This window comes from Euphorbia lathyris, chromosome 4 (assembly GCF_963576675.1).
Source record: "Euphorbia lathyris chromosome 4, ddEupLath1.1, whole genome shotgun sequence".
Lineage (NCBI taxonomy): Eukaryota > Viridiplantae > Streptophyta > Magnoliopsida > Malpighiales > Euphorbiaceae > Euphorbia > Euphorbia lathyris.
This window is the reverse complement of record NC_088913.1, coordinates 69,088,562-69,111,935: the sequence shown is the minus strand read 5'-3', so window position 1 is coordinate 69,111,935 and position 23,374 is coordinate 69,088,562. Positions and strand designations below refer to the sequence as shown.

General features: G+C 33.1%; 3 protein-coding genes across 3 annotated transcripts; all 3 read right to left on the bottom strand.

Moving 5' to 3' along the window:
* Positions 1-594: 594 nt before the first annotated feature.
* On the bottom strand, positions 595-2,006 carry LOC136227508 (B3 domain-containing transcription factor VRN1-like). Its single transcript, XM_066016194.1, has 4 exons — positions 1,744-2,006; positions 1,300-1,654; positions 1,105-1,220; positions 595-997 (listed from the first exon to the last, which is right to left on the bottom strand). Exons 1-4 carry the CDS (start codon positions 1,846-1,848, stop codon positions 749-751), a joined length of 825 nt encoding a protein of 274 aa, XP_065872266.1. The 5' UTR covers positions 1,849-2,006; the 3' UTR covers positions 595-748.
* An 8,197-nt stretch (positions 2,007-10,203) lies between these two features.
* LOC136227602 (uncharacterized) lies at positions 10,204-15,545 on the bottom strand. The gene is made up of 8 exons (XM_066016302.1): positions 13,339-15,545; positions 12,792-12,927; positions 12,034-12,135; positions 11,609-11,963; positions 11,232-11,474; positions 11,061-11,147; positions 10,744-10,827; positions 10,204-10,337 (listed from the first exon to the last, which is right to left on the bottom strand). The coding sequence occupies exons 5-8, from the start codon at positions 11,242-11,244 to the stop codon at positions 10,267-10,269; spliced, it is 255 nt and encodes an 84-aa protein (XP_065872374.1). The 5' UTR covers positions 11,245-11,474; positions 11,609-11,963; positions 12,034-12,135; positions 12,792-12,927; positions 13,339-15,545; the 3' UTR covers positions 10,204-10,266.
* A 993-nt stretch (positions 15,546-16,538) lies between these two features.
* Positions 16,539-21,906, bottom strand: LOC136227535 (B3 domain-containing transcription factor VRN1-like). Its single transcript, XM_066016229.1, has 6 exons — positions 21,159-21,906; positions 20,676-21,045; positions 20,461-20,612; positions 18,707-19,139; positions 18,538-18,598; positions 16,539-16,653 (listed from the first exon to the last, which is right to left on the bottom strand). The coding sequence occupies exons 1-6, from the start codon at positions 21,249-21,251 to the stop codon at positions 16,602-16,604; spliced, it is 1,161 nt and encodes a 386-aa protein (XP_065872301.1). The 5' UTR covers positions 21,252-21,906; the 3' UTR covers positions 16,539-16,601.
* Between the last annotated feature and the right edge of the window lie 1,468 nt (positions 21,907-23,374).

Here is a 23,374-nt window from a genome sequence, read left to right as displayed (position 1 = left end):
ATGCTTAAATTGACCTATTAACCATCTGAATTTGCTTAAAATAACATACGTTTTATCTTGTCCAAATCTCTACTTATTCTACCATACAGACTTAACAGCTAACTAAGTCATTATTAACAAAGGAAGAACACAAAAACAAGGGAAAAAATATAAAAGGGTGTGTGTTTAACATCAAACAACAAACCATAATAGCAAATATTAAACAACAACAGCAAACAACAGCTAAGCCAAACGGGTTCTAAAGTAAACGATAAGATGTAGACCAACCATAATTTATATGATTGCTAGAGAGAAAAGAATCAAGAAACTAGAGTTGAGTAAAGTTCATCCAAGAATTAGAGAGAGAAATTGAAGCAGCCGAATATCATAACACAAGAACACAGACTTCAAGGCATAAAGGCCCGAATTTGAGCGAAACAGCACAGGCTCATAGCAAAGTCATGAGTTTTGATTGTTAACCCGTTTCCAATAAAAACAGGTTCCGAAACAACAAACTCGGATACATAAAAACATTATCGCAGTTTAGATTGACAAACATATTTATATGCAAAGTCTAATTATCTTACTTTTTGTCAAATGCAAGAAACATAGACATAGTTAATATACAGTTTTTTTTATCTATGTAATATTTGGTCATTGACACCAAATACATTTAGTCATTAATGTCTATGTTAACGCTACTGACTTAATACATTACTAGCTACAACAACATACCAGGATGGGCAAATATTGACACAAGCAAAGAAAATTATCTTGCCCTGGAAATAGAGACATTAAAAAACGGATCTTCAACACTATTATTAATCAGCTCAAAGATGCAAACATCTCTCACTTTGAGTGTATTCTCCTTTGCAAATGTAGTCCATCCAGCACTAAATTGACCTCGGACACGGTCTTGATTCATAAGCAGCTTCACAGTCCAGGACCTGTTGTTAACCTTCAACTTAATGCATTTTGTCTCATGCTTATTGTCTCTTATATAACTGGTTGGTATATACTGCACAATTTATGTAATACAATTCACCAATCTATATTTCGAGAATTCACTTTAATTCAATTCACAAGTTGAGAATGATTTGAGTTTTCAAAATTAGGGATCCTCACCAACACGTTGTGTTTCAAACAATGAGGTGAAATTTGCACTTCAAAGGATGGATTCTTACTCTTAGACAGCTTAGATCCATAAGTAAATTTTCTCTTATTGCTGCTAGGCTGTTTCTCTGTTAAGAAAAAAGTTAATGAAAATATACAAACATGAACGAATAATAAGTGGAATTAGGAATTACATTTGTTACCAACCAAGCAATAACGGGCTATGATCCGAAATTTCGACACCAGCATCATTTTCTTCCTCTTTCATCTTTACATTTTTCTCTTGAGGTCGATCAATATTGAACGGATAGTCTATTTCTTGGCCACTCATGCGAAATATTTTAACATTGAATTGGGAATCACCTAATTCGTATTCAAATGTTAGTAAAGATCCAGGAGCAATAGAGTAATACTGGGCAAATTCTGACCATCCATTTTGCAACCAAATCTCACTGTCAGTTTTCACAATCTCTATTTTCCATTTTACTCCGCTTGGTACTTTCAATATTACTTGATTGGACAATTCCTTTCCACGAGTTCTCAAAAATTTTCTTGGAAAGATCTATTTACAAAGAACTAAAATTAATTGAACAATCAAAACAAACAAAAGTATCTACACATATATATTATCACAAGAAGAGAAATGCTAACCAATTTGTTTTCCGCAATGGAATCATTAAGAATTATCTTGAAAAAGCATGGTCTTTCTGTGTGATAAAACATCGTTCCATCTTTGTTCCAAGGTTGAGGAGCCATCGCTGAATGAGCAGCTCCTTCGGTTGCGTAGGGTTTAGAGATGTGACTTCAATTTGACGAATTTTCAATTGGAAGACGAAGCGACATCTCAATTATAAAGCGGCGGCTACCAATTTACACCTTTCGATCACTCCACAAGAACGGCGAGTTCAAGTCATTCTTTTAGATTTTAGGCAGAAAACGAGATTCTAGGGTTAATTTGCTTTTATTGTATACTTAATGGTAAAATATTTATTAATCCTATATTTTTATTTAGGGTAATTAATTTATTAGTCCCTATATTTTGACAAAACACACTGTTTAGTCCCTGTATTTTCAAAAACACATGGTAAGGTCCCTAACCTTTTTCTCAGTGAACTGTTTAGTCCTTCCGTCTGTTTGTTACACTTTTTACCGTTTATGACTTCGGAAATAACTAAATTACCTTTTACTATTTACCTTCAAACTTCAAAAGAGTAATCCAATTTAGAAGAAGAAGCTATTTGCATGGAGAACAATAAAAAGAACAGACTCAACGCTTACGAATTTGAACGATTAAGAAGAAAATTAAGAACAAGAACACTCAAAGTTGATTTCAGATGCATTAGAGTTTAAAGGAAAGCAAAATAAAGGAAAAGAAGAACACAAATCCAAATTGACTAACAGAATCTTCATGAGAGTCTAACGGCAGGGACTAAACAGTTCACCAAGAAAAACATTAGGGACTAAACAGTTCACCGAGAAAAACGTTAGGGACTTTAGTGTGTGTTTTTGAAAATACAAGGACTAAACAGTGTATTTTGTCAAAATATAGAGACTAATAAATCAATTACCCTTTTATTTAATGCTCTAACATTTTAATAATTTATTATTTAATATTTAATTTTTTTTATTATATTCAAAAGTTTAAACTTTTAAATATTTAAATTATTAAACAGTCGCTCAATTAAAAAGCAAACTGTTGAATAGAATTAAAGTTAAAGACGAAACAGTATTTTAGGTAATTAATAAGTTATTTATCCTATATTAAATTGGTGGTTAATAAGTTAAAAGTCTAATATATTACCAGCTCTCTAAACTTGTCTAACATAGTAGATTGGCTCCCTAAACTTTGTAAGTGGCTCACCAGCTTTTTAAACTTGCTCATTCCGTATCACCGGGTAAATTACACTCATGGCCACTGAACTTTATCAATTTTCACATTATGGCCACTCAACTTTATTTCTTCTCGGTATGGTCACTAAACTTTACACTTTTTAACACTGGTGGCCATTCAATTTTCACTAACTTCTCAAAATGAGCGTTATCGATCGTTAACGACCTTAAAATGAAAATATTCAAGAATTAAAGTTGTTCAGAACGACATTTACCATGAAACCATATTTTTTATTTTCTAAAATCACATTTTTTGGAGCTTTCTCTCTCTAAAAATTCACTTTTTCTCTCCTAACCAAACAACACCTAAATGACCTCAAAACGAAAATTTTGAAGAATTAAAGTTCCTTAGAATATTATTAACGCTTTGGATTTTTTTTTTTTAGCCGTCAATGGTCGTTTTGAGGCGTTAAGTGGCCACAGGTGTTAAAAAGTGTAAAGTTCACTGGCTATACCGGGAAGAAATGAAGTTTAGTGGCTATAATGTGAAAATGGATAAAGTTCAGTGGCCATGGGTGTAATTTTCCCCCGTATCACCAGCTCCATAAACTTGTCCATAAAAGTACATAACCTCCCTAAACTTTGGAAGCATCTCACAAACTCCCTAAACTTGCTTATTCTGTAACAATTAAATACAAAAACTTATTAAACCTAAATTCTAAAAATACGTCTTCATCTATTCGAAAGGTGATTTTTCGCTTCTCCTACCTTTCAACCTATTATAAGAGTTAGTGTTGCAGGTTTGAGAGATTGAATGGATGAAGATCGAGAGTTAGTATTATTGTTTTTGTATTTAGTTGTTACAGAATAAGTAAGTTTGGGGAGATAGTGAGACACTTGTAAAATTCAGGGAGCTAATATATTTTTATGGTCAAATTTAAGGAGCTGGTGATACGAAATAAACAAGTTTAGAGAGCTGGTAAGACACTTGCAAAGTTCAGGGAGCCAATCTACTATTTTGAACAAGTTCAGGGAGCTAGTGATGTATTAGGCCTAAATTAAATTTAAACATTAGGGTAATTATTTTAGTTTTAATTAGTACTGCCTTTACGCTTTATTTATACTTAGAAAAAAAAGACTGGCCGCTAAACTTTTGAAGATATCATATTAGTTCATAAACTTATTTAAAATGACATTTTGACCGCTTCAATTTATTAAAAATGATTTGTAGGTCTCTTTCACTTGCTTTGTTACTTTAACATGCAATACTCGGAGATAATGAAGCCACTTTAAATTCATAAGGGCTAATAAAACACTATTTAATGTTAGGCAAATAAATTTTTAGGATCAAGTTTAGGAAGATCGTGATATATATTTTCAGCCTTTATAAATGAATTCGACTCTTGATATTTTAATTGTGACAAACAAATCCGAATATGTTATCTAGTTGACATTTGAGAAAGGCCTATTGAGTCGGATTATCTAAGCTCGAATGTATGAGGGTTTGGGTCTTACATTGAAGAGGACAAACTAAAGCCACATGCCTTGAGCATGGTGGGGTCCTAGAGAGGCGATTTGAACGGTAACTTTATGTTAGGACATTATTTCATGAACATAAGTGATGTATTGTCCTACTTATAACTTTGGGAGACTACAAAAGGTATGGCTGATAAGGCCCTAAGATACGTTAAAAATCCTAGCATACTTTGTCTCTACTTAAGAAAGTTACGAATTTAGGCATTAGCGAGTCCAGTATTGGCCAACTGTCACCTTCTTTGTTTCGCAAAAAGCAATCAAACATTGATGAAGGATTAAAGACCCGACCACCAAAAATCTAAACAACTTATCATTAATACGATGAGCTTGAAGCTAAGAGATCATCATAACTTCATCGGCTCCTAAAATAGCAATTAGTAGTAACGATTTTGGTAGAGATAAAGATGTTGTCTATTATCCTAATAGAGAAACACTTATTGCTAAGCCTGGGGAATCCAATGACAAATTCCTATAAAAGATTGTTTCCGACACGAGTCTACAGGATATGAGAATTTTATCCACTATTGTCATATAGATAGGCTTCTAGTTGGGGAGAACGAAGAATTGGACCTCTTCATATACTTATGAGTATATATGATGGACGGACCAATCGTCAACAACTAACTCTTAACCATAATTGTGGGTGGTTCGATGTATTCATGACTGAATCTCACCTCCTTGTTCATTAGTAAAAAAAAGTAGAAAGTAAAAAAAAAACGTTTAAGCAAGGAAAATTCATTGAAACGATACTCTAAGAGAAGGAAGAAGAGTAGTATCGGAAAAAAAATAGAGATGAACAGCGGTGCCATGACCTTTCAAAAAAATTGTCCTATGAGATGAAACTAAGATAAAAAAACTTTAACTTATTAATATATAATTATTAATAATACAAATATTTTGGGGAGTTTTTGAGATCTGCACGGGGATTTATTCGGGGACAGGACAAGGGTGCATGTTTCGACTTCGGGGGAAAAACGCCCCCACCATATCCCCACACCCAAATATTCTGGGGATTCCTGTTTTTATCGGTTCGGGTCTCCACTGTTTTGGGGGATTCCCCGCCTTATTGATCACCTTAATTTTTTTTATCATTTTTCACTTTTTTCCTTTTTTCACATTTTTTTTCGTTTTTCACGTGTTCTTTTGTTTTCTCAACTTCTTTTTGTTTCTTTTCATGGTTTTTTATTCGTTTTTCCGTTTTCTCAAATTTCCGTTATTTTTTTTTTGTTTTTTCACATTTTATATCAAACCAACTAACGTGATCTAACTCATTTATTATATGGGCTAAGTGGATCAACCCTTTTATAATCCAACTCATAAATAGGTCAACCTAATTCACTTATTGGGAGTTAAACATGTCATTAAACAAGTCATGACATTTCCAATAAAAAACAAATTAATTTGAATATGATCAATTTTTTTTATGTTATTCAATCATAATAAAAAAAATAGGGTAAATAATTATAAAGTCCTTATATTTTTGCTTAACACGCTAATAAGTCCATTATATTATTATAAGGTCCTTAAGTTTTATCTTAATAAATTCTTTAGTCATTCCATTTGTTTTTATAAATGAAAGTCCAAAATTGCCCCTATTTATATAATTAAAAAATTATTTTTTAGTTTCAAATTTAATCTAATTAGTTTTAATGAAATTTTTCAACTACATATACACCGAAATTAATATATTTGAAAAATGTATTATTAATTTTCTTAAATTGTAATTTTTGTTCTTTATTTCTTAATATAATATCTTTAAACTAACATTAAATATTATTATAATTTTTTTATAATTTTTTAAAAATCATATATTTTCTTTTCTTTATTCATAAAATTTATTAGAACTGTAAAAACTTTTTACAATGATAGTCTTACTCCTATTTTAATAAATTTTGAAATATTTTTCATTCATTTTTTTAGTCAATAAATTTTACGTTATTAAATTAAAGTTCCATAATTGTATAAAAATAAATAAATCAATTACTTTATATTGGAGTTTATATTGAAGAGATTGTAATTATGTAGGAAAAAAAAAGAAAAAAAAGAAAATAGAAAAAATAGATATTTTATTATTAAAACATAAAGTAAAGGGTAATTTTGGTATTTTAAAATTTCTTTAGTATAGTTTGACCATTGACCATAGTATAAAGACTAAGGAGTTAACAAAAATAAAAACTGAGGGACTATATAATTATTTCTAAAAATACAGGGATTAAGTAGTGTATTAGGCAAAATTACAGGGACCTTATAATTATTTACCCAAAAATCACTCAATCTTTTACCTTGTTGTAATGAATTGTTTGCGTATCATGTTGGTTACTCTTTGACCCAGTTTGGTAAAGAGAGGTTTTAAGTAAAATTAGAAGGTTTGACCACTGCAAGGTATGTAACGATGATGATCCTCACAATTTAATGCATATCTTTGTTTATTGTAAGGCAACTAGGGAGCTTCGGAAGCAATCGGATTTCTGTGTCCGAGTGGATAAAATGCTTTCGTCTGATATCCAAGGATGGATGAACTTGCGTAAGCTGGCACTATCCAAGTCTGAAAAGCGGTTTTATCTAGTCTTGCTCTAGTCGAGGTGGTTCAGAAGGAACACTTGGTTGCATGAGAACAGATGGATGGGGACGAAGACATTGCTTCATAAAGCCGGGATATTCCGAGAAGAGATAACTAACAGCCATCATCTTAGCATCCCTCATGCGATTAGAATCTGAGCCTCTGTAATCCAAATTGGAGCCCTACAAGGTTCTGGTCTCTACTCCCGAGCGGTGTTGTTAAAATAAATTGCGACGCAAAATTCCGTGGGAATGGTCTTGTGTGAAAGGCTGGTTTGATTGCAAGGAACTCGGTGGGGGAAATTATGGCGTTGGCGGGACCTAATTGGGCTTTTCGAGACCGTTGAGGAGGCGGAGCTTCAAGCAATCATGGAAGGCATTCTCCTTGCACGGGATTGTTCTTTCAATGACATTATTCTCGAGTCGGACGCGCAAACAGTGGTGAATGTACTTTGGTCTAAAACTGTTCCGTGCTCTAATCTCTGCTTTGTTTATGAGGACGTTCGAGCTTGGAGTACCACTTTTAATAGCTGTTCATTTTCTTTTGTGCGTAGAAAAAGTAATAATATTGCACATTGTCTTGCTGAATGGGCACGTGATGTGACTGAATCTATGGTCTTTATTGAGGACTGTCACGCTCCTATTTGGCATCATGTTTGTAACGATGCAAGATTTATCTTTTAATAATATTATTACAGCTAAAAAAAATCACGAAGTCAAACGCGAGGCTCGAAGACCATGAAATGAAAGAGAATGGAAAATAATAGTCTACACAAAAGTGATAAATCTTATTTAAGGAATGACAACCAATTATAACTTATATTTCCTATTATGGATATTTCTATTATGTAACATTATAAATAAAACCTGGGTATGTTACACTCATGACCACTGAACTTTACCTTAATTAACATTATATTCCAAGCAATTCTAATTCTTCAACTTTTCGTTTTGAGCTTATTTAAGCGTTGTTTCGTTAGAAGAGAGATGGTGAATGTTTGGAGATAGAAAACTCTGAAAATTGTGATTATTTAAAAAAAAAATGTGGTTTCATGGTAAATATGATTCTAAACAACTTTAATTCTCGGGAGTTTCTATTTTGAGGTCGTCAACAATCATTTTGAACCCTTAATTAAAGTTGAATGGCTATATTGTTAAAAAGTGTAAAATTGAGTCACTTTTATGTTACTTTTTGAAGTTTAATGATAATATGTGAAAATGAGTAAATTTCAATGGGCATGATGAGGGTCACCTTCTACATTCTTGAACTGTAATATTCATGAAAGAAATTACATTATAAAAAATGTATATTTATGACTTTCTTACTTGTTGCAGCATGTAGAACTTTCTGGAAAAACGTAAGAAACAGTTCATAGAGAAATTGTTGTTTCAAGTTGGAAACAAAGTGTGCTCGTGGAAATGGAAGAGCTACCTGTTAAATCATAACTTTCAATTGTTTGGCAGATTTCCTGCATTTGTTAATTACAATTCTCTTCGAGTTGGAGATGTTTAATGCCGACACTCTGCTATTACATGTCACCATTTTAGAAAAATTTGACCAAGCCTTTTCTATTTCTTTTGTTCTATACTCAACTTAAACTATTTTACTTAGTGTAGGATATTTGTGTAATGCCTTGTTTCCTATTCGGAGTAGTATTGGGTTTCGTATTCCTAGTTGGATTGGGATCATGGGTTCCTAGTTGAATTGGGTTAGATTGGGTATTATAAATAACCAATTATGTAAACCTAATCAAGTAATCTGATTTTCGTCTCCTAATAATACAATTCTCCTTCTGCCCGTGGACTAGCCAACACAACGTTGGTGAACCACATAAATCTTTGTTTTTCGATTGTTTATTATTTTATCATTCATTAATTCCGCACAACAAACTGGTATCAAAGCTTTGGTTTTCGATCGGGGTTTAGTTTTTTGGAGAGAAAGATGTCTGCAATGAACGTGAAGATCGAAAATTCTGGGAATAGAGATTATTAGGTGCCCTGTGGGGGCGACTCTGAGGCAGAGGGAGAAGTCTGTTATGTTTTCAGGAGGATTCAAGTCAAGGTTGAGATTAAAAATTTGTCGTAATGCCTTGAATCAGTATATCTTGTTTCCTATTCGGAGTAGTATTGGGTTTCGGATTCCTAGTTGGATTGGGATCATGGGTTTCTAGTTGGATTAGGATCATGAGTTCCTAGTTGGATTGGGATCATGAGTTTCCAGTGGGATTAGGTTAGATTAGGTATTATAAATACCCATTATGTAAACCTAATCATTGTAATCTGATTTTCGCCTCCTAATAATACTATTCTACTTCTGCCCGTGGACTAGCCAACACAACGTTGGTGAATCACATAAATCTGTGTTTTTCGATTGTTTATTTATTTATCTTTCATTAATTCCGCACAACAATATTGTTATAAAAATTAACCCATTTACCACCTACTCAAGGTCAGCTTCCATCTGTTAGTCCTTTTACTCACTCATACTGAAACATAAAGACATAAATAAGTAGGAAGAATAAACTATCGTCATAGGAAAGTGTACTTGATAAAGAAAAAGCTGATTCTCAGTTGTGAAAATCCGATCATAAAGACCTTCTGAAAAAACCTTTAAATAGTACATCGAAAGAAACAAAATAATTGTCTTGATAAAGGAAGGAATGGGCTTGATAGATTGTTCTAACACAACAGAGACAGCACTACAAAAAAAGAGGCTTTTAATGAGAAGAAATATTATCATTAAAAGTCCAAATATTCTCATGAAAGAGTTTTTAATGAGAATTATTACTCTCATGGCTCCCTTCATTACAGGGGTCCCTTACAAAAAGTAATTATGAGAATAAAATACATTCTCATTATCACCATATATAATGAGATTAATTTTCATCATCATAAATTTTTATAATAATAAAAACTCTTCTCGTTAAATTGTTTATAATAATTAGAATTATTCTCATTAATTTTTTATGTAATAATTAAAAATCTTCTCATTAAATCTTTTATAATGATTCAAAAACCCCTCATTAAAGATTTTATCATGATAAAAAAAATATTTACATTATATAATAATATTCTGCTTATTAATTATAAGAATACAATTCAACAATAGATTATAAAACGAAGTTCTATTTCAATTCACTAAGAAGAAAGAGCCACAACTTGGAGAAACAAAATGTATTACATGGACAGCACAATAGCTTGGATTTACATATTGGTAAACAATTAGCATCAATATCCTATATAAAAGCTCTAGCCGGATGCGTGACTCCAACAAACATGGCATAGCCAAACATTCCAACCGCCATAGGACAAACAACAACCTACACAATGCAAGCCCTATAATTAATATACCTAATTAGCAGTACCAAAAAAATGAAAAATGTGTCTGAGGCAAAAAATCTTCTATGTTCTAATTAAAAGACCATAGGGACAATATTGCAACACAGTACTGGAATCAACATATACCCTTCAATATTGCAACACAGTACATTGCCACTACTTTTGAAACGAAAGGATTCTGTCATCAATATTCAATACAAATAGCAGAAATATAGGAGATGATTACAAGATATCAGATGGCAATTGCAGAAGTGCATGAAGCATAATACTCAATTCTTTTCCCCAGACAAAACAATCTACCAGAAAAGCATCCACAATGCGAATAAGTCAAACTTCTTATCGATTTCTAAGATAAACAAGGAATTAAAAACCAGCTGCAAATCTAACCTGAGAACCATGCAAAAGCCGTCAGAGTGAGATACATGCCTACATTCATAGAACTTCCTCCAGATGTTGAATTTAATCTACAAACTAAGGAATAAGGGGAGCACCAAAAAAATAGACTGAATTGTCAGATTACTTCTGATGATGAAAACAAGTTGGTGATTAATAAAACAATAAACAGACAAATAGGGTGCCCGTCACAATCATGACCCTTGATTTATCAAAGTTTGTCATATAAGCTAAAACTCAAATTGCAACTAATCAACAAAACATCAATGTACCAATATCCTATTCAATAGAGAGAGGAAAGTTGAACTCACGATCAAACCGACCAGGACGATGCAATGCTCCATCCATAGCATCAACTTTGTTGGTTGCTCCAATCAAAACTACTTGTCCTCTGGAATCTAGACCATCCATCAATACAAGCAAAGTCGAAACAATAGAATTAATAGTTATAAAAGAGAACAGAATTATTTAAAGGTCCTTACCTATTGCAAACATCTCTGAGGCACATCCTCATTCGACGAAGGGCATGCTGCTCTGCTTCTATCCTAGCTTTTAACTCTGAGGCCTTTGGACCACTTGCCACTTTATTCACCTTCGGAAGTTCAGGAAGGGTCGATTCTTGAGATTTGTTGCTCATTCCCTCTAAGAAGACTGATAAGGCAGCTTCAATTAAACGTTCAAAACACAATGATCCGTCTTCAGTTAATGGTAAGCCCACTTGATAGCTGAAAATGGAAAGACATTCTGTGACTATAATGTTCAATTTATGAAAATTCACTAAGCTATCAACATGTACAGGATATTAAGTTTCCAACGCATCAATATATCTTGAAAGGCCACCTATTTCATTAAAACTTACACTATCATCAACTTGTAATGGTTGGATATCTGCTCTGCCTTTGGAGCTTGGCCCAGCAGTTTAGATCCCAGAAGTCAATGTAGCAACAGTATCACCCTGATGACCCCAGCCAGATGCAGCAACATTTAGTCCCCATATTGAGGATCCATGCATGTCTAGTCCTCCAAAGAGGCAAGGTGGACCAGATGGGCTACCTCCTCGAGCCCAAGGAATAGCAGGACCTTGGTCCAGTTCATCCACAAGAAGAGAATCATCAGAATCTTCAGCTCTTGGCATTCGATGTCGCTTGTGAACTCGTGATCCACCCTTCCTTACATCCCTATTACCCCTTGTCCCAATTCCTTGATGCAATACCCTTCGTGGTAGATTCAGATGATCAATAACAATATGGAATTGAGAAATGAACAGAAAGAACCAAACTTTACCACTAGTCGAATCTTATAGAAGATTCTGTTCTTGAATTTCAATGTCGTCCTCTTCTATAGCAGTAAACGGAGGATATTCCTTCTCACAAGCAGCATATTTCCCTGCATTTAAGAAACATAATTATCAAACAACATTGTATACATCAACTAAGCTTTAATCCCAAGTTCCCAATTACTTAAATCTATTCAACCACTATGAAATTGCAGGAAACAGACGAGGTGTGGCCCTGGGGCTGGAATTGCAGGAAACAGAGGAGGTGTGGCCCTAGGGCTGGACAGGCGAAAAAGAGGCGAGAGCTGAAACCTGATTGTAGAGAATAAAACTCGGCTTTGATTTACTAATTATGGTGGGATCTCTCTCCGGACCCTCGCTGAACGGGGACACGTAGTGCACCGGGCCGCCCTTTAATATTAGATAAAAGAAAACTAACACTAATAACACATCTATACATACCGAAGGACTTTATGTCAACAATATAACTAAGTGGTCAGGTGTATAAAAGTCTTATTGTGTATTCAATAATAGTTAGTTCATAACTTTTATATCCTTTACTAGTTACCATTTTTATGGAGAATACATGTGAAAAAATACATAAAAGGAGCCTGTAATATCTAAGCAATTTAAGGGACCTAGTTGTACACTTAAGTACTTAATACTACTGTTACTTCAAGGCAATTAACATTGGATAACATTACATTTACTTATTATCAATTATTTTTGGTGCTACAATTTGTCCTTCTGCTACTGCTACTGGTACCTGTTTCTCATAAGCTGAATCATGAACCCCAATTTTTATGTACATTTGTGCAGCATGTGCTTTAAGACCATCAGTCCAGTTATAGCCTAAGCCATCACTAAATTTTGTGCAACATGCACATTTTGTATCTCCTTATCTGTAACATGAAACATTTTAAAACACCAAAAAAAAAGTGATTACAATCACGGAAAAGAAGGATATAAAATCGAAAAATAAGCCCAATTTTTATGTACATTTTTTGCAGCATGTGCTTTAAGACCATCAGTCCAGTTATAGCCTAAACCATCACTAAATTGTTCTTTCTGCCTGTACAGATTATGCTTCGGGAGATATGGATGTTCTTCATCATCAAAAGCTATTCTTAGAACCCATTTCTCGATACGTCCTTCATCTCGTTTAATCTTAAATCGGTTTAACAACATTCAACATTCATTTTAAAGAGACAGACATCAATCGATATTTGTGTCAAATGCATCTGTTGATGACATTTTTCACACCTTAAACAGAGTAAGCAAGTTTGAAGTATCCAGAGTTTGAAGGATCATACCTATAGACTCTAGTTGTGGCGTCTGCAGAATCTTAGTTGTAGCATCAACTGTCAATGGCCTTTTTATAGGAATCTCTAGGTTGGCAACTGACAGAATTGAAACAGATATTCCTGTAATTACAACACAAATGATAGAATACTATGCAATTAGACTGTATTATGAGTATGAGACAAAATTGTTCTAGATCATGATTAAGCAACCAAAAGGTTCTTAGTTCTTAAAATTATCTGTGGTATGACAGCTACAAAAATGAGTTTCCTGCACATAGATAATATAGCAGATACACTCTACCTAGATAGAGATAATAAAATGGGCTACAACTATTGTAAGCAAATCAAAATAACCTACAAAAGACAACAACTGCTAAAGAAACATACCTTCACATGAAGTATACTTCATGTAGAAGCATGTTCACCAGTTCTGTGTTCTATTACAGAACTGGTTAACATGCTTCTTACTTCAAAAACTAGTGATAGGGGCATGAGCGTATCCCCAACTTGAATATTGAAAAAATGGTATTAATGTTGAAGTCTATTGGGGATTTGATAAGAAAGTGAGGGGCAAATGTAAATAGCGTCTTAATACTGATTAACAAAAAAATTAATACTTACCAAACTAATTAACAAAAAATGCGTGTAGAAACAAAAGTGTGGGAAATACTGATATGTAAGTGTAAGCTAATTACGAAAAACTAGTAGATACATGATCTCATCTAATAGTCTTTGCCCTAAATTGGTATATTGAATATTGTCTAAGTATTATAGTGATTATCTAACTTGCATCTGATCTTACCTTAACCAAAGAAGATAAGAATTATTATTTGATTTGGCAACTTGTTATTTGAAATGTCCTAAGTCAAATTTATGCAAAATTGAATTGAAGAGAGCATACATTTATCACTTATTTTGAATCCCCTGCATTATTTTTAACTTTCTTCTTCCCTGCATCTCCTTTTACTCTCTTCCTCTTAAAACCTTTCAACATCTCTTTATCTCAATGTGTTTCTACTACTTGTAATGGCCCATCCAAGAAACCACGACAACTCGCATCTCAAAATAAAGTTGCATTATAGCTCATGAAAATTTTCACATTCTATCAGCAAATGCAATATGACCTTCCTTCTACTGCCATTGGGCAGGTTATGGAACTCACTTGGCTTCAATGTCATACTTTTGAATCCTAAAGCATTCAAGCCACTCTCTTCCATATTTCCACACCAATTTTACATACTGCGATTTAATCTCACCCTCTCATGGATCAATAATTGACGAAGGAAAGCCAGAATAGTTTAGGACAAATGATTTCAACAATTTTGAAAAGAAAATCATAATTTAGGGCAATTAATTTCTCATAATATAACACCGAGTTCATGAATCTAAAGTCAAGACCCAAAAGTTACATCCAACTTAATCAATCTGCAACCCAAAATTAATCAGCAACATCGTATAATGAACACACTCAAATGAAATGGCATGAACAACCAAAGAGAGAGGATGAAAGATGCAGAAGAAAATTACTAGATTTGAAGACTCAAGAAGAGAGAACCAAAATTGCTGAAGAGTAGATAACCAGAGGAGACTCTATAGAGGTACTGAACATAAGTGATTATATATATGTATAGTATGAAAAGATCTGAAGAGAGGCAGTGAGAGTCTTCTGCCAACGATGATTAATCTAAACTGGAAACTATTACTATTACCAAGTCATTGTGTTGAACTTACATTTAAGCATATACTAGTGTCTCTAGTGTGAAACAAAACAAGAGTTATTTCTGTGTCATTGGTTTTGCCATGAAAATCCATTTAATGCCTGAAAACTTCAAAGTAAATTAGCCAATTAAAGCATTACTGCATAAACTCAAATTATGAATTACACAATGAAATTGAATCCGTGTTCCTTCATGAATAGCTAGAAGTAAACAATTTCATGCTCAATGCTCTTAGAAAATATCACAGAATATCCAAAGGAACATGTCCTGTTTCAAATTTTAAAATGATATTAATTCAATTCAAATGAACATGTCCTGTTTCAAATGAACAAATCTATACTTTTGTGAAGGTGTGGGTCTGAACCATATCATAAACGATACAACTTTATGTACAAATGTAAGAGAGAGGGAGAAGGAAACCTGACCTGATGACCAAGATGAGCAGCAAGATGGGCCACCGTGGATCCCTCCTCCACTCCTGCCGTCTTCCACAGTGCTCCTACACCTGCCAATCCCAATCTTCAACATCTGCATAAGAAAATATATACCATTTGAATCAAGAAAAGATCTAAAATTGAAAATGAGTATGTATGATCGGTTGAAATTCCATAACTGACCAAAGAGGCTTTATCAAGTGGGATATGAGGATTCAACTTGACCACATTAGCAATATCCACAATAGTATGCTCACTAAAGCTTGAAACATTCAAGAAATGGTTCAAAGATTCCCCTTTCATAGCCCTAAATCGTTGTTCCATCCTCTCGACATCCAAAAAATACTAGCGCCACTGGAAATTTGGAGCGACTGGCAAGAACGGATACCATTGTTGGTGTAGCATTCTTCAATCGCTGACCGCGATGATACAACTACCACACGACGAGAAGCTGATCTGGGAGAAGTGATTGGATGAATTTCTGAGACAGAGTTTGAAAAGTCCGATGAAGACGTCGAATGGGATTGAGAAGAAAGTGAAGATAACCTAGAACTCGAAGAGAGATCGGGGATAAAGTGTTTATTTCTTTTACAATTAATTAGGTTTTGTGAAAATTTGGGGAATAGATGGCGCGTAAAAATTTCGGCTCGAAAAAAATTGACAAATATTTAATAAAGATATATAATAAATAAACTCTTATTTTATTTTAGTATTTATGATATTATTTATTCTTATTGTAACTATTGATGATATGTTTTAATGAAAATACTTCATATTCTCATTATGTTTTTCTCATTTAATGAGAATATATTTAAAAAACAATCTAAAAAAATAAATTGATTGCTTAATGATACTTAATGATATTATTTCTTCTCATTATATTTATCTTTCGATGAGAATTTTCTTATTATCATTATTTTCTTCTCATTACTACTTGTTTTTCTTGTAGTGCAGTCTGCAGACAGATAGTGCCAATTGGATCATTGTTCACTACAAAACATGATTCATTAAAGGGGTCTTCAGGAAAGGTATTTTGTGGATGATGGCTGATTAGAGAAATTTGAGGCAATGTTTTACCCATCTAGTGGTCATGAGCCTTCATCCTGCTTAATCTTCTTCTTCATTGTTTTTCCTTTATGTCGGACACCTCCAGTGAGCAGGCAGACCCTCTCCTAGAACAATATGCACAATAAAGATATTTCATTAGATTTTAAGGCTAGTGAACAGTCAATTTGAGCTATAATTATCAATAAAAACTGCAAACTACAAATTACTAGATATTATTTTTACCTATATATATTTGATGTTTGGATAATGTAAATTCTTAATATATAATATAGATATTGTATTTCTCTTACTCTGTTTGAATTTGTAGGAGGAATATACACAAATAATGGCTGAAATAGAAAGCTAGAAGAATCATGCAGATAACTTGCATGTCTTTTATCATGTTGTTCGAGGTGCAAATATTAGAAACAGAATTCATGAGTTGTGTTCTACAAGATATAAATATTTTAATTCAGGTTCTTCATCAAGATCCATAGTTGTCAAAACAAATTTGACTCGTAAACCGGAATCCACATTTTGCGAATTGTGACTAGTGAATTGAATCGAATTGCAAGATTCAGTTCAAATTCATTATAATGATAAGAAATAAAATATTTACCATGTTGATAATAGTAGAGAGAGAAAGACTCCTCATTCTCTCTACATTTTCTTATTTTTCTCAAGTTTTCCGTCGTTGCCGCTAATGTCACCATTAGCTTCTCGGGCCTTGCTTTCAATTTAGTCCCCTTAGAGGGGGAAGAAGCCATTTGTTTGGTAGTTTGGAGGTTAATGGAGGTGAGAGTTAAAGGATGTAATGGAAAGGGAAGGGAAGGGAATGAATGGAACGGAAAGTTAAAAATTAACCTTGTTTGAGAGTTTATTGAATGTAAATGGGGTTAAATGTCTCCGTTTGGGAGTTTAAACCCGCAGTTTAGAGGTTAGAGTAAGTAAATATTTAAGGGTGAATTACATAAACATCACTAATGATAATAATATTTTGGCTTAATCAAATTGATAATTTTTATTTGCATTATATCAAATAGGTTCATTTTTATTTTAGAAATGTCATACACTAAAAGGTAACCACCATCTTTTAACCTTCTTCAAAATAAATAGTTATTGATAACTTCTCTATTGACAAAATTCAAAATAAGATTTGACATAACCATAAATTTTTCATGGTATGTGATTTTTCATGTAATTTCCTCAATATTTAACTACCATTAACCTTTATTTACTTTCAAAAAAACAACTTCCAAAGAGGGTTAACTTCATATTTAACGTTCCATTACTCCAATTTACTTCCATTAACCTCCTCCCAAACAAGGGTTAAAGTATAGTGAATTTAGTAGTTAGTGCTGCTGAAGTTTTTGATGAACACTAAATTTATTTGTCATATATTTAAGGCTCAAATTAACAAAAAATAACAAACCAAATGTTGTTTATAATTTATTTTGGATATATATAATGTATAAAATTAATTTTAAATTAGTTATATATATTTAATATATATAAATATTATTTATTTATTTATTACGTCATCCAGTTCGAACAATCTGAATCATCCGGTCCGACCAAGTGACCCGTGACCCAGTTACCAATCCGGTTTGATGTCCGGTCCGATTCTGATAACATTGGTAATGACGATCAGACTCGAAATAGAGCTGAATCTAATTGAATTGTATGATTCCAATTGTGAATATTAAGATTTTGTTACAATTTAGATTCACCCTATAGATTCGGTTCGAAATAGAACTGAATTGAATCGTGATCGTAAGATTCTATCAATAGTGTCATGATCTGATTACATTAGCTTTGTTATTGTTTGTTTAATGTAGTACTTAACAGACCATGTTTTCGCATCCAAAACATGGAGCAACGCATCACCATCTTTCCTCATCATATATTTCCTTGAATAGGTGGTAGGTATATTCTAGTGTACAAATTTATGGATAAATTATAGAACAACATACTCAAATTAATATATGACTGTCAGCTAGAATTCTTACCCAATTAAAGTAGGAATTTCAGTATGAATACCCTTTTCTTTCTTTACTTCAACGATAGTACCTACAAATCAACAACGCAAATCAATCATTAGTAAAGAAATCAGGAATATTCATTTGAGAAATTATTGATTCAATATTATATTTGTTAAGAACATGGAAAACTCTATACCTTCCCCTGTTATGTCAGTGAAATTCTCTATATTTTTCATCTTCCTATGATGCTGTGAAGATGATAATGGTGATTTCTCTTTTCTTTTGCTTGAGACCTTAACGGGAATTTCAGTTCTGGTTTCTTCAACCTTAGACACTGGGAATTCTAGTTTTTCATCATCTCCATTAGTTAGTAAACATATGGGTGAATCCCTCGCAATGGAAACCTTCATCAGCAGAGTTTGATCACTAGTATTAATCATTTCAAAGGAGCAAACATCTCCCACATTCAGAGAATTGTCCTTTGCAAAGGCCTTCCATCCTGCAGATAGTGCCGCTCTCCCAAGATGTGGATAATTAAGCAGTTTCACAGGCCAACATCTATTGTTAACCTCTAACATTGTGGCTTTTGTTCCTGGCTCGATGTTCTTGAAAAAAGTTCTGGTAATGTACTGCACAGTTTATGTAATAGTATTTCACTTTAAATATATAGAACTCCCTCCGTTCCTTTGTATAAGTCATTCTAGTAATTGTGTTTTTTTCCCAAAATAGAAGTATTTCTAATTTTTTAAGAACTTTTAGTATAGTTTTTCGGTCCAAACATTAAATTTGTTGTCTTAGTAAATGTGTTTTTCAAAATTATAAGACTTATTCACCATCAATTACATGAGAGAATTTTTTTTAGTTAACTAATGTAAATTCATTGGCCTTAACCATACGCAGCCCACTAAACTTGTCATTTTTAATCATTTTGCCCCCTGAACTTACGGGACGATCCATTTGCCCCTTCAACTATTTAAAATGGGTATTAGCAATGACATGTTTTCATTTTAACGGAAACAATTATGACATGTTCTCATTACAAGCACCAATGTCATAATAAACAAGGGGTTGCGCACTATCAAAACAAGTTGCAAATGAGGTTAGTACATACACGGTTATGCATGGGGATGGCAACGGGTAGGGTACCCGCGGGTAATGCCATTCCCAAACCCTTACCCTTTTATTTTTTAATTACCCGTACCCATCCCATTACCCTAACGGGTATACTTTTTGCATCCCATACCCTTCCCATTTAATTCGTGGGTACCCGCGGGTACCCTTACCCGTTAAGAATCAAGAAATAAAAAAAATATTACAAATTTAACAAACTATAAATTTAATACATCACCAATCTAAAAATTGAATAAATTGAACCTTAATTAATAAGAATAAAGTAGCTTAGTGATATCACTCAATTGTTGAAAAATAAATGGTTGGGATTTAAATTTCATGTCTTACATCTAAAAAACAATGATATTTATTAATATAACTTTTTTTTATGACGGGTAACGGGTATCGGGTACCCTAGGGGGTATTCTCATACCCGTCCCATTACCCTTACGGGTAATGGTTTTGATCCCATACCCGTCCCATACCCTTTTATACAGGGTACGGGTAGTCCCATTAGGGTCGGGTAGCGCCGGGTACCCGCGGGTACACTACCCGTTGCCATCCCTAGTTATGCTGCAAATGAGGTTACATATATGCAGACTGGTTCTAATACTTCAATAAACACTTGTAATAATATTGAAACTTCATTTTGTTTCCGTTTTAATGAAAATAAGGGGTTGCTAATACCACCTTTAAATAGTTAAGGGGGCAAATAGGTCGTCCCGTAAGTTTAGGAGGCAAATTGACAAGTTCAGGGGGCTGCCTATGGTTTAGACCAAATTCATTAATTTCACTCTATATTAATTGTATTTTTTAATTTGTGTAGAATGAGATCCTTACCAATCTCCCACGATTCAGACAGTCTGATATAATTGGTGCTTTGAAGGATGGATTTGGAGAGTTAAAGTTCTTGGCAGCTTGAGGAGGATTTGAAAGTACAAGGTTTTGTTCCTTGCTGCTACTTTCTTTCTCTATCAATTTCTTTCTATTACCTGCATTCAATCAAGAATTTTAACTATAAATAAAATTTGGATAATATATAAGAGATATCATACCTTTGGGAATATGGCGGGTCAATGTTTTTCTTGATGGCGGGTCCGATATTTGAACAGAAACATCAGGTTCTTTTGCTTCATCAACCATATTCTTCTCATGACTGAAACTGGATGGATATTCTATCTCTGTGGCAGTTTTATCAAATATTGTAACATTGAAATCACCATTCTCCTTTTCATATTCAAATACTAGAAAATGTGCATAAGAAATTGAGTAATATTTAACAAATTCTGGCCATCCCTTTTGTAACCAAATCTGACCGTCACTTTTTATTACGTCAACTTCCCATTTTGCACCACTAGGGACCTTCAACATCACATGGCTTGACAGATGATGTCCATGATTTCTTACAAATTTTCTTGGAAAGACCTGTTTATTTCAAATAAATTGTATAAAATGAATGAACCATTACCATTTATATCCAATCTACTTGAGTACTTATAATTAGTTAGAACAGGACTAAGAAAAGCAGAAACACTAACCAATTTCCCTTGATCATCAAGAATTAGCTTAAAAAACCGAGGTCTCTCTGGTTCAGACAGCGGTTGATTGTTTCTCCTCCTGTCAGAAGCCATGCTAAGCAACTTCTCTTCTTCACCTTTTTGAGAAAACACTTTATTTGCTACAAAAGCTATATGAAATTGAAAGTAACTTATGAGAGAAAAGCTATTAAATTTGAAGAATGAACAAAGTTGAAGAAAAACTCTTAGAGAGAATTCTGTATATTGATGGGGAAGATGAAGATAGAGAGTATGAGAAGTTAACCCTAAATCTAGAAGATGAGAAAGTTGAAGAAGAACTCTTAGAGAGAATTATGTATATTGATGGAGAAGATGAACATAGAGAGTATGAGAAGTTAACCCTAAATCTAGAAGAATATGAACAAAGTTGAAGAAGAACTCTTAGAGAGAATTATGTATATTGATGGAGAAGATGAAGATAGGGAGTATGAGAAGTTAACCCTAAATCTAGAAGAATGAACAAAGTTGAAGAAGAACTCCTAGAGAGAATTCTGTATATTGATGGAGAAGATGAAGATAGAGAGTATGAGAAGTTAACCTAAATCTAGAAGAATGAACAAAGTTGAAGAAGAACTCTCAGAGAGAATTATGTATATTGATGGAGAACATGAAGATAGAGGGTATGAAGTTAACCCTAAATCTAGAAGAATGAACAAAGTTGAAGAAGAACTCTGCAGAGAATTATGTATATTGATGGAGAAGATGAAGATACAGAGTATGAGAAGTTAACCTCAAATTTAGAAGCATCTAAACTATTTATATCAAAAATATAGAAAGTCTAAACTCTTTCAAACTTCATTCCACCTAACACCACTATTAGAAGTTTGACTAGTCAAAACTTATAAAGTGGGTCATAACTCTAATTTTGCTCCAATAAGCTATTTATCAAACAGGACCAATAACTATTTGTAAAGAGATGTTTGGGGTATAATTAGAGGTTTTGACTAGTCAAACCTGTGTTTGATGAAGATAAGTTTGAAAGAACTTTTTGGACTCAAACCTCTAATTTTGAAAAAACTAGTTTTATGAGTTTTGCAATTAGCTTATTCATTAATCTTTTCTTAAGGAAATTTTTACCCCCAGTTTTTACTCTTTACTTAAAAAAATGTTATTTTTTTCTTTAAAAAAATAGAACATTTTAAACATATTCATCTAGCTATATTTTAGTGGGAAAGTGTTCAATTAATAAATCTAAATTTACTATTATCTTTTTGACAATTATATTTCTATTCAAAATTATATGAATTAAAATTATTATTTCAGAAGAATATAAAAATATTAGGTTTTTGTGTTAGTAAAATATTCCAAGCAATTCTAATTCCTCTACTTTTATTTTTGGGATTATTTAAGTGCTGATTCGTTAGAAGAGAGATAGTGAATGTTTAGAGATAGAAAACTCTGAAAATTGTGATTATTTAAAATAAAAAAAATATATATTTTCATGGTAAATATGGTTCTAAACAACTTTAATTATTTGGAGTTTTCATTTTGAGGTCGTTAACAATTATGTTGAGCCGTTAATTAAAGTCGAGTGGCTATATTGTTAAAAAGTGTAAAATTAAGTGATTTTTATATTACATTTTAAAGTTTAAATTAGGGTAAATTTCAATTGGCATGAGGTCAATTTATCCAATAAAAAGTAAGATCTAGTTCGATAACATACTAAAGAACTTAAATTAAAATATGATTTGATTCAAGTACCTTTTATAACGGTTATTTTTAGTAATTTAAATTTGGGTTAATTACGTATATATGTTTGTGGTTTGGCTAATTTGCAGATATGTACTTGTGGTATTTTTTTTTACAATTGCAAGGGTTGCGTTTGTAAAAAAAAACACCACAGGTACCCGTCTGCAAATCGGCGAAACCACATGCTGAGAAGCACGGAAACGTTCCTCCGGCAGCGTTTCAACGTTTCTCACAGATGTGGGAAACGGAAACGTCCGGAAACGGAAACGAGACGTTTGCGGGAACGTTTCTGTAATTATCAAAAAATTGAAAAGCGTTTCCGAAGGAAGCGTTTGGCAGATTTCCTGCATTTATTAAGGGTGTTGTTAAATCCAGCCCCAAATTCCCACCCCTAGCCCCGTGAAAGGATGAAAATGCCCTCTCATGGGTTATGGGGTGAAAAAGCTATTTTTTTTACTTTTCCGTCACACGGGCGTGTGGTTATCACG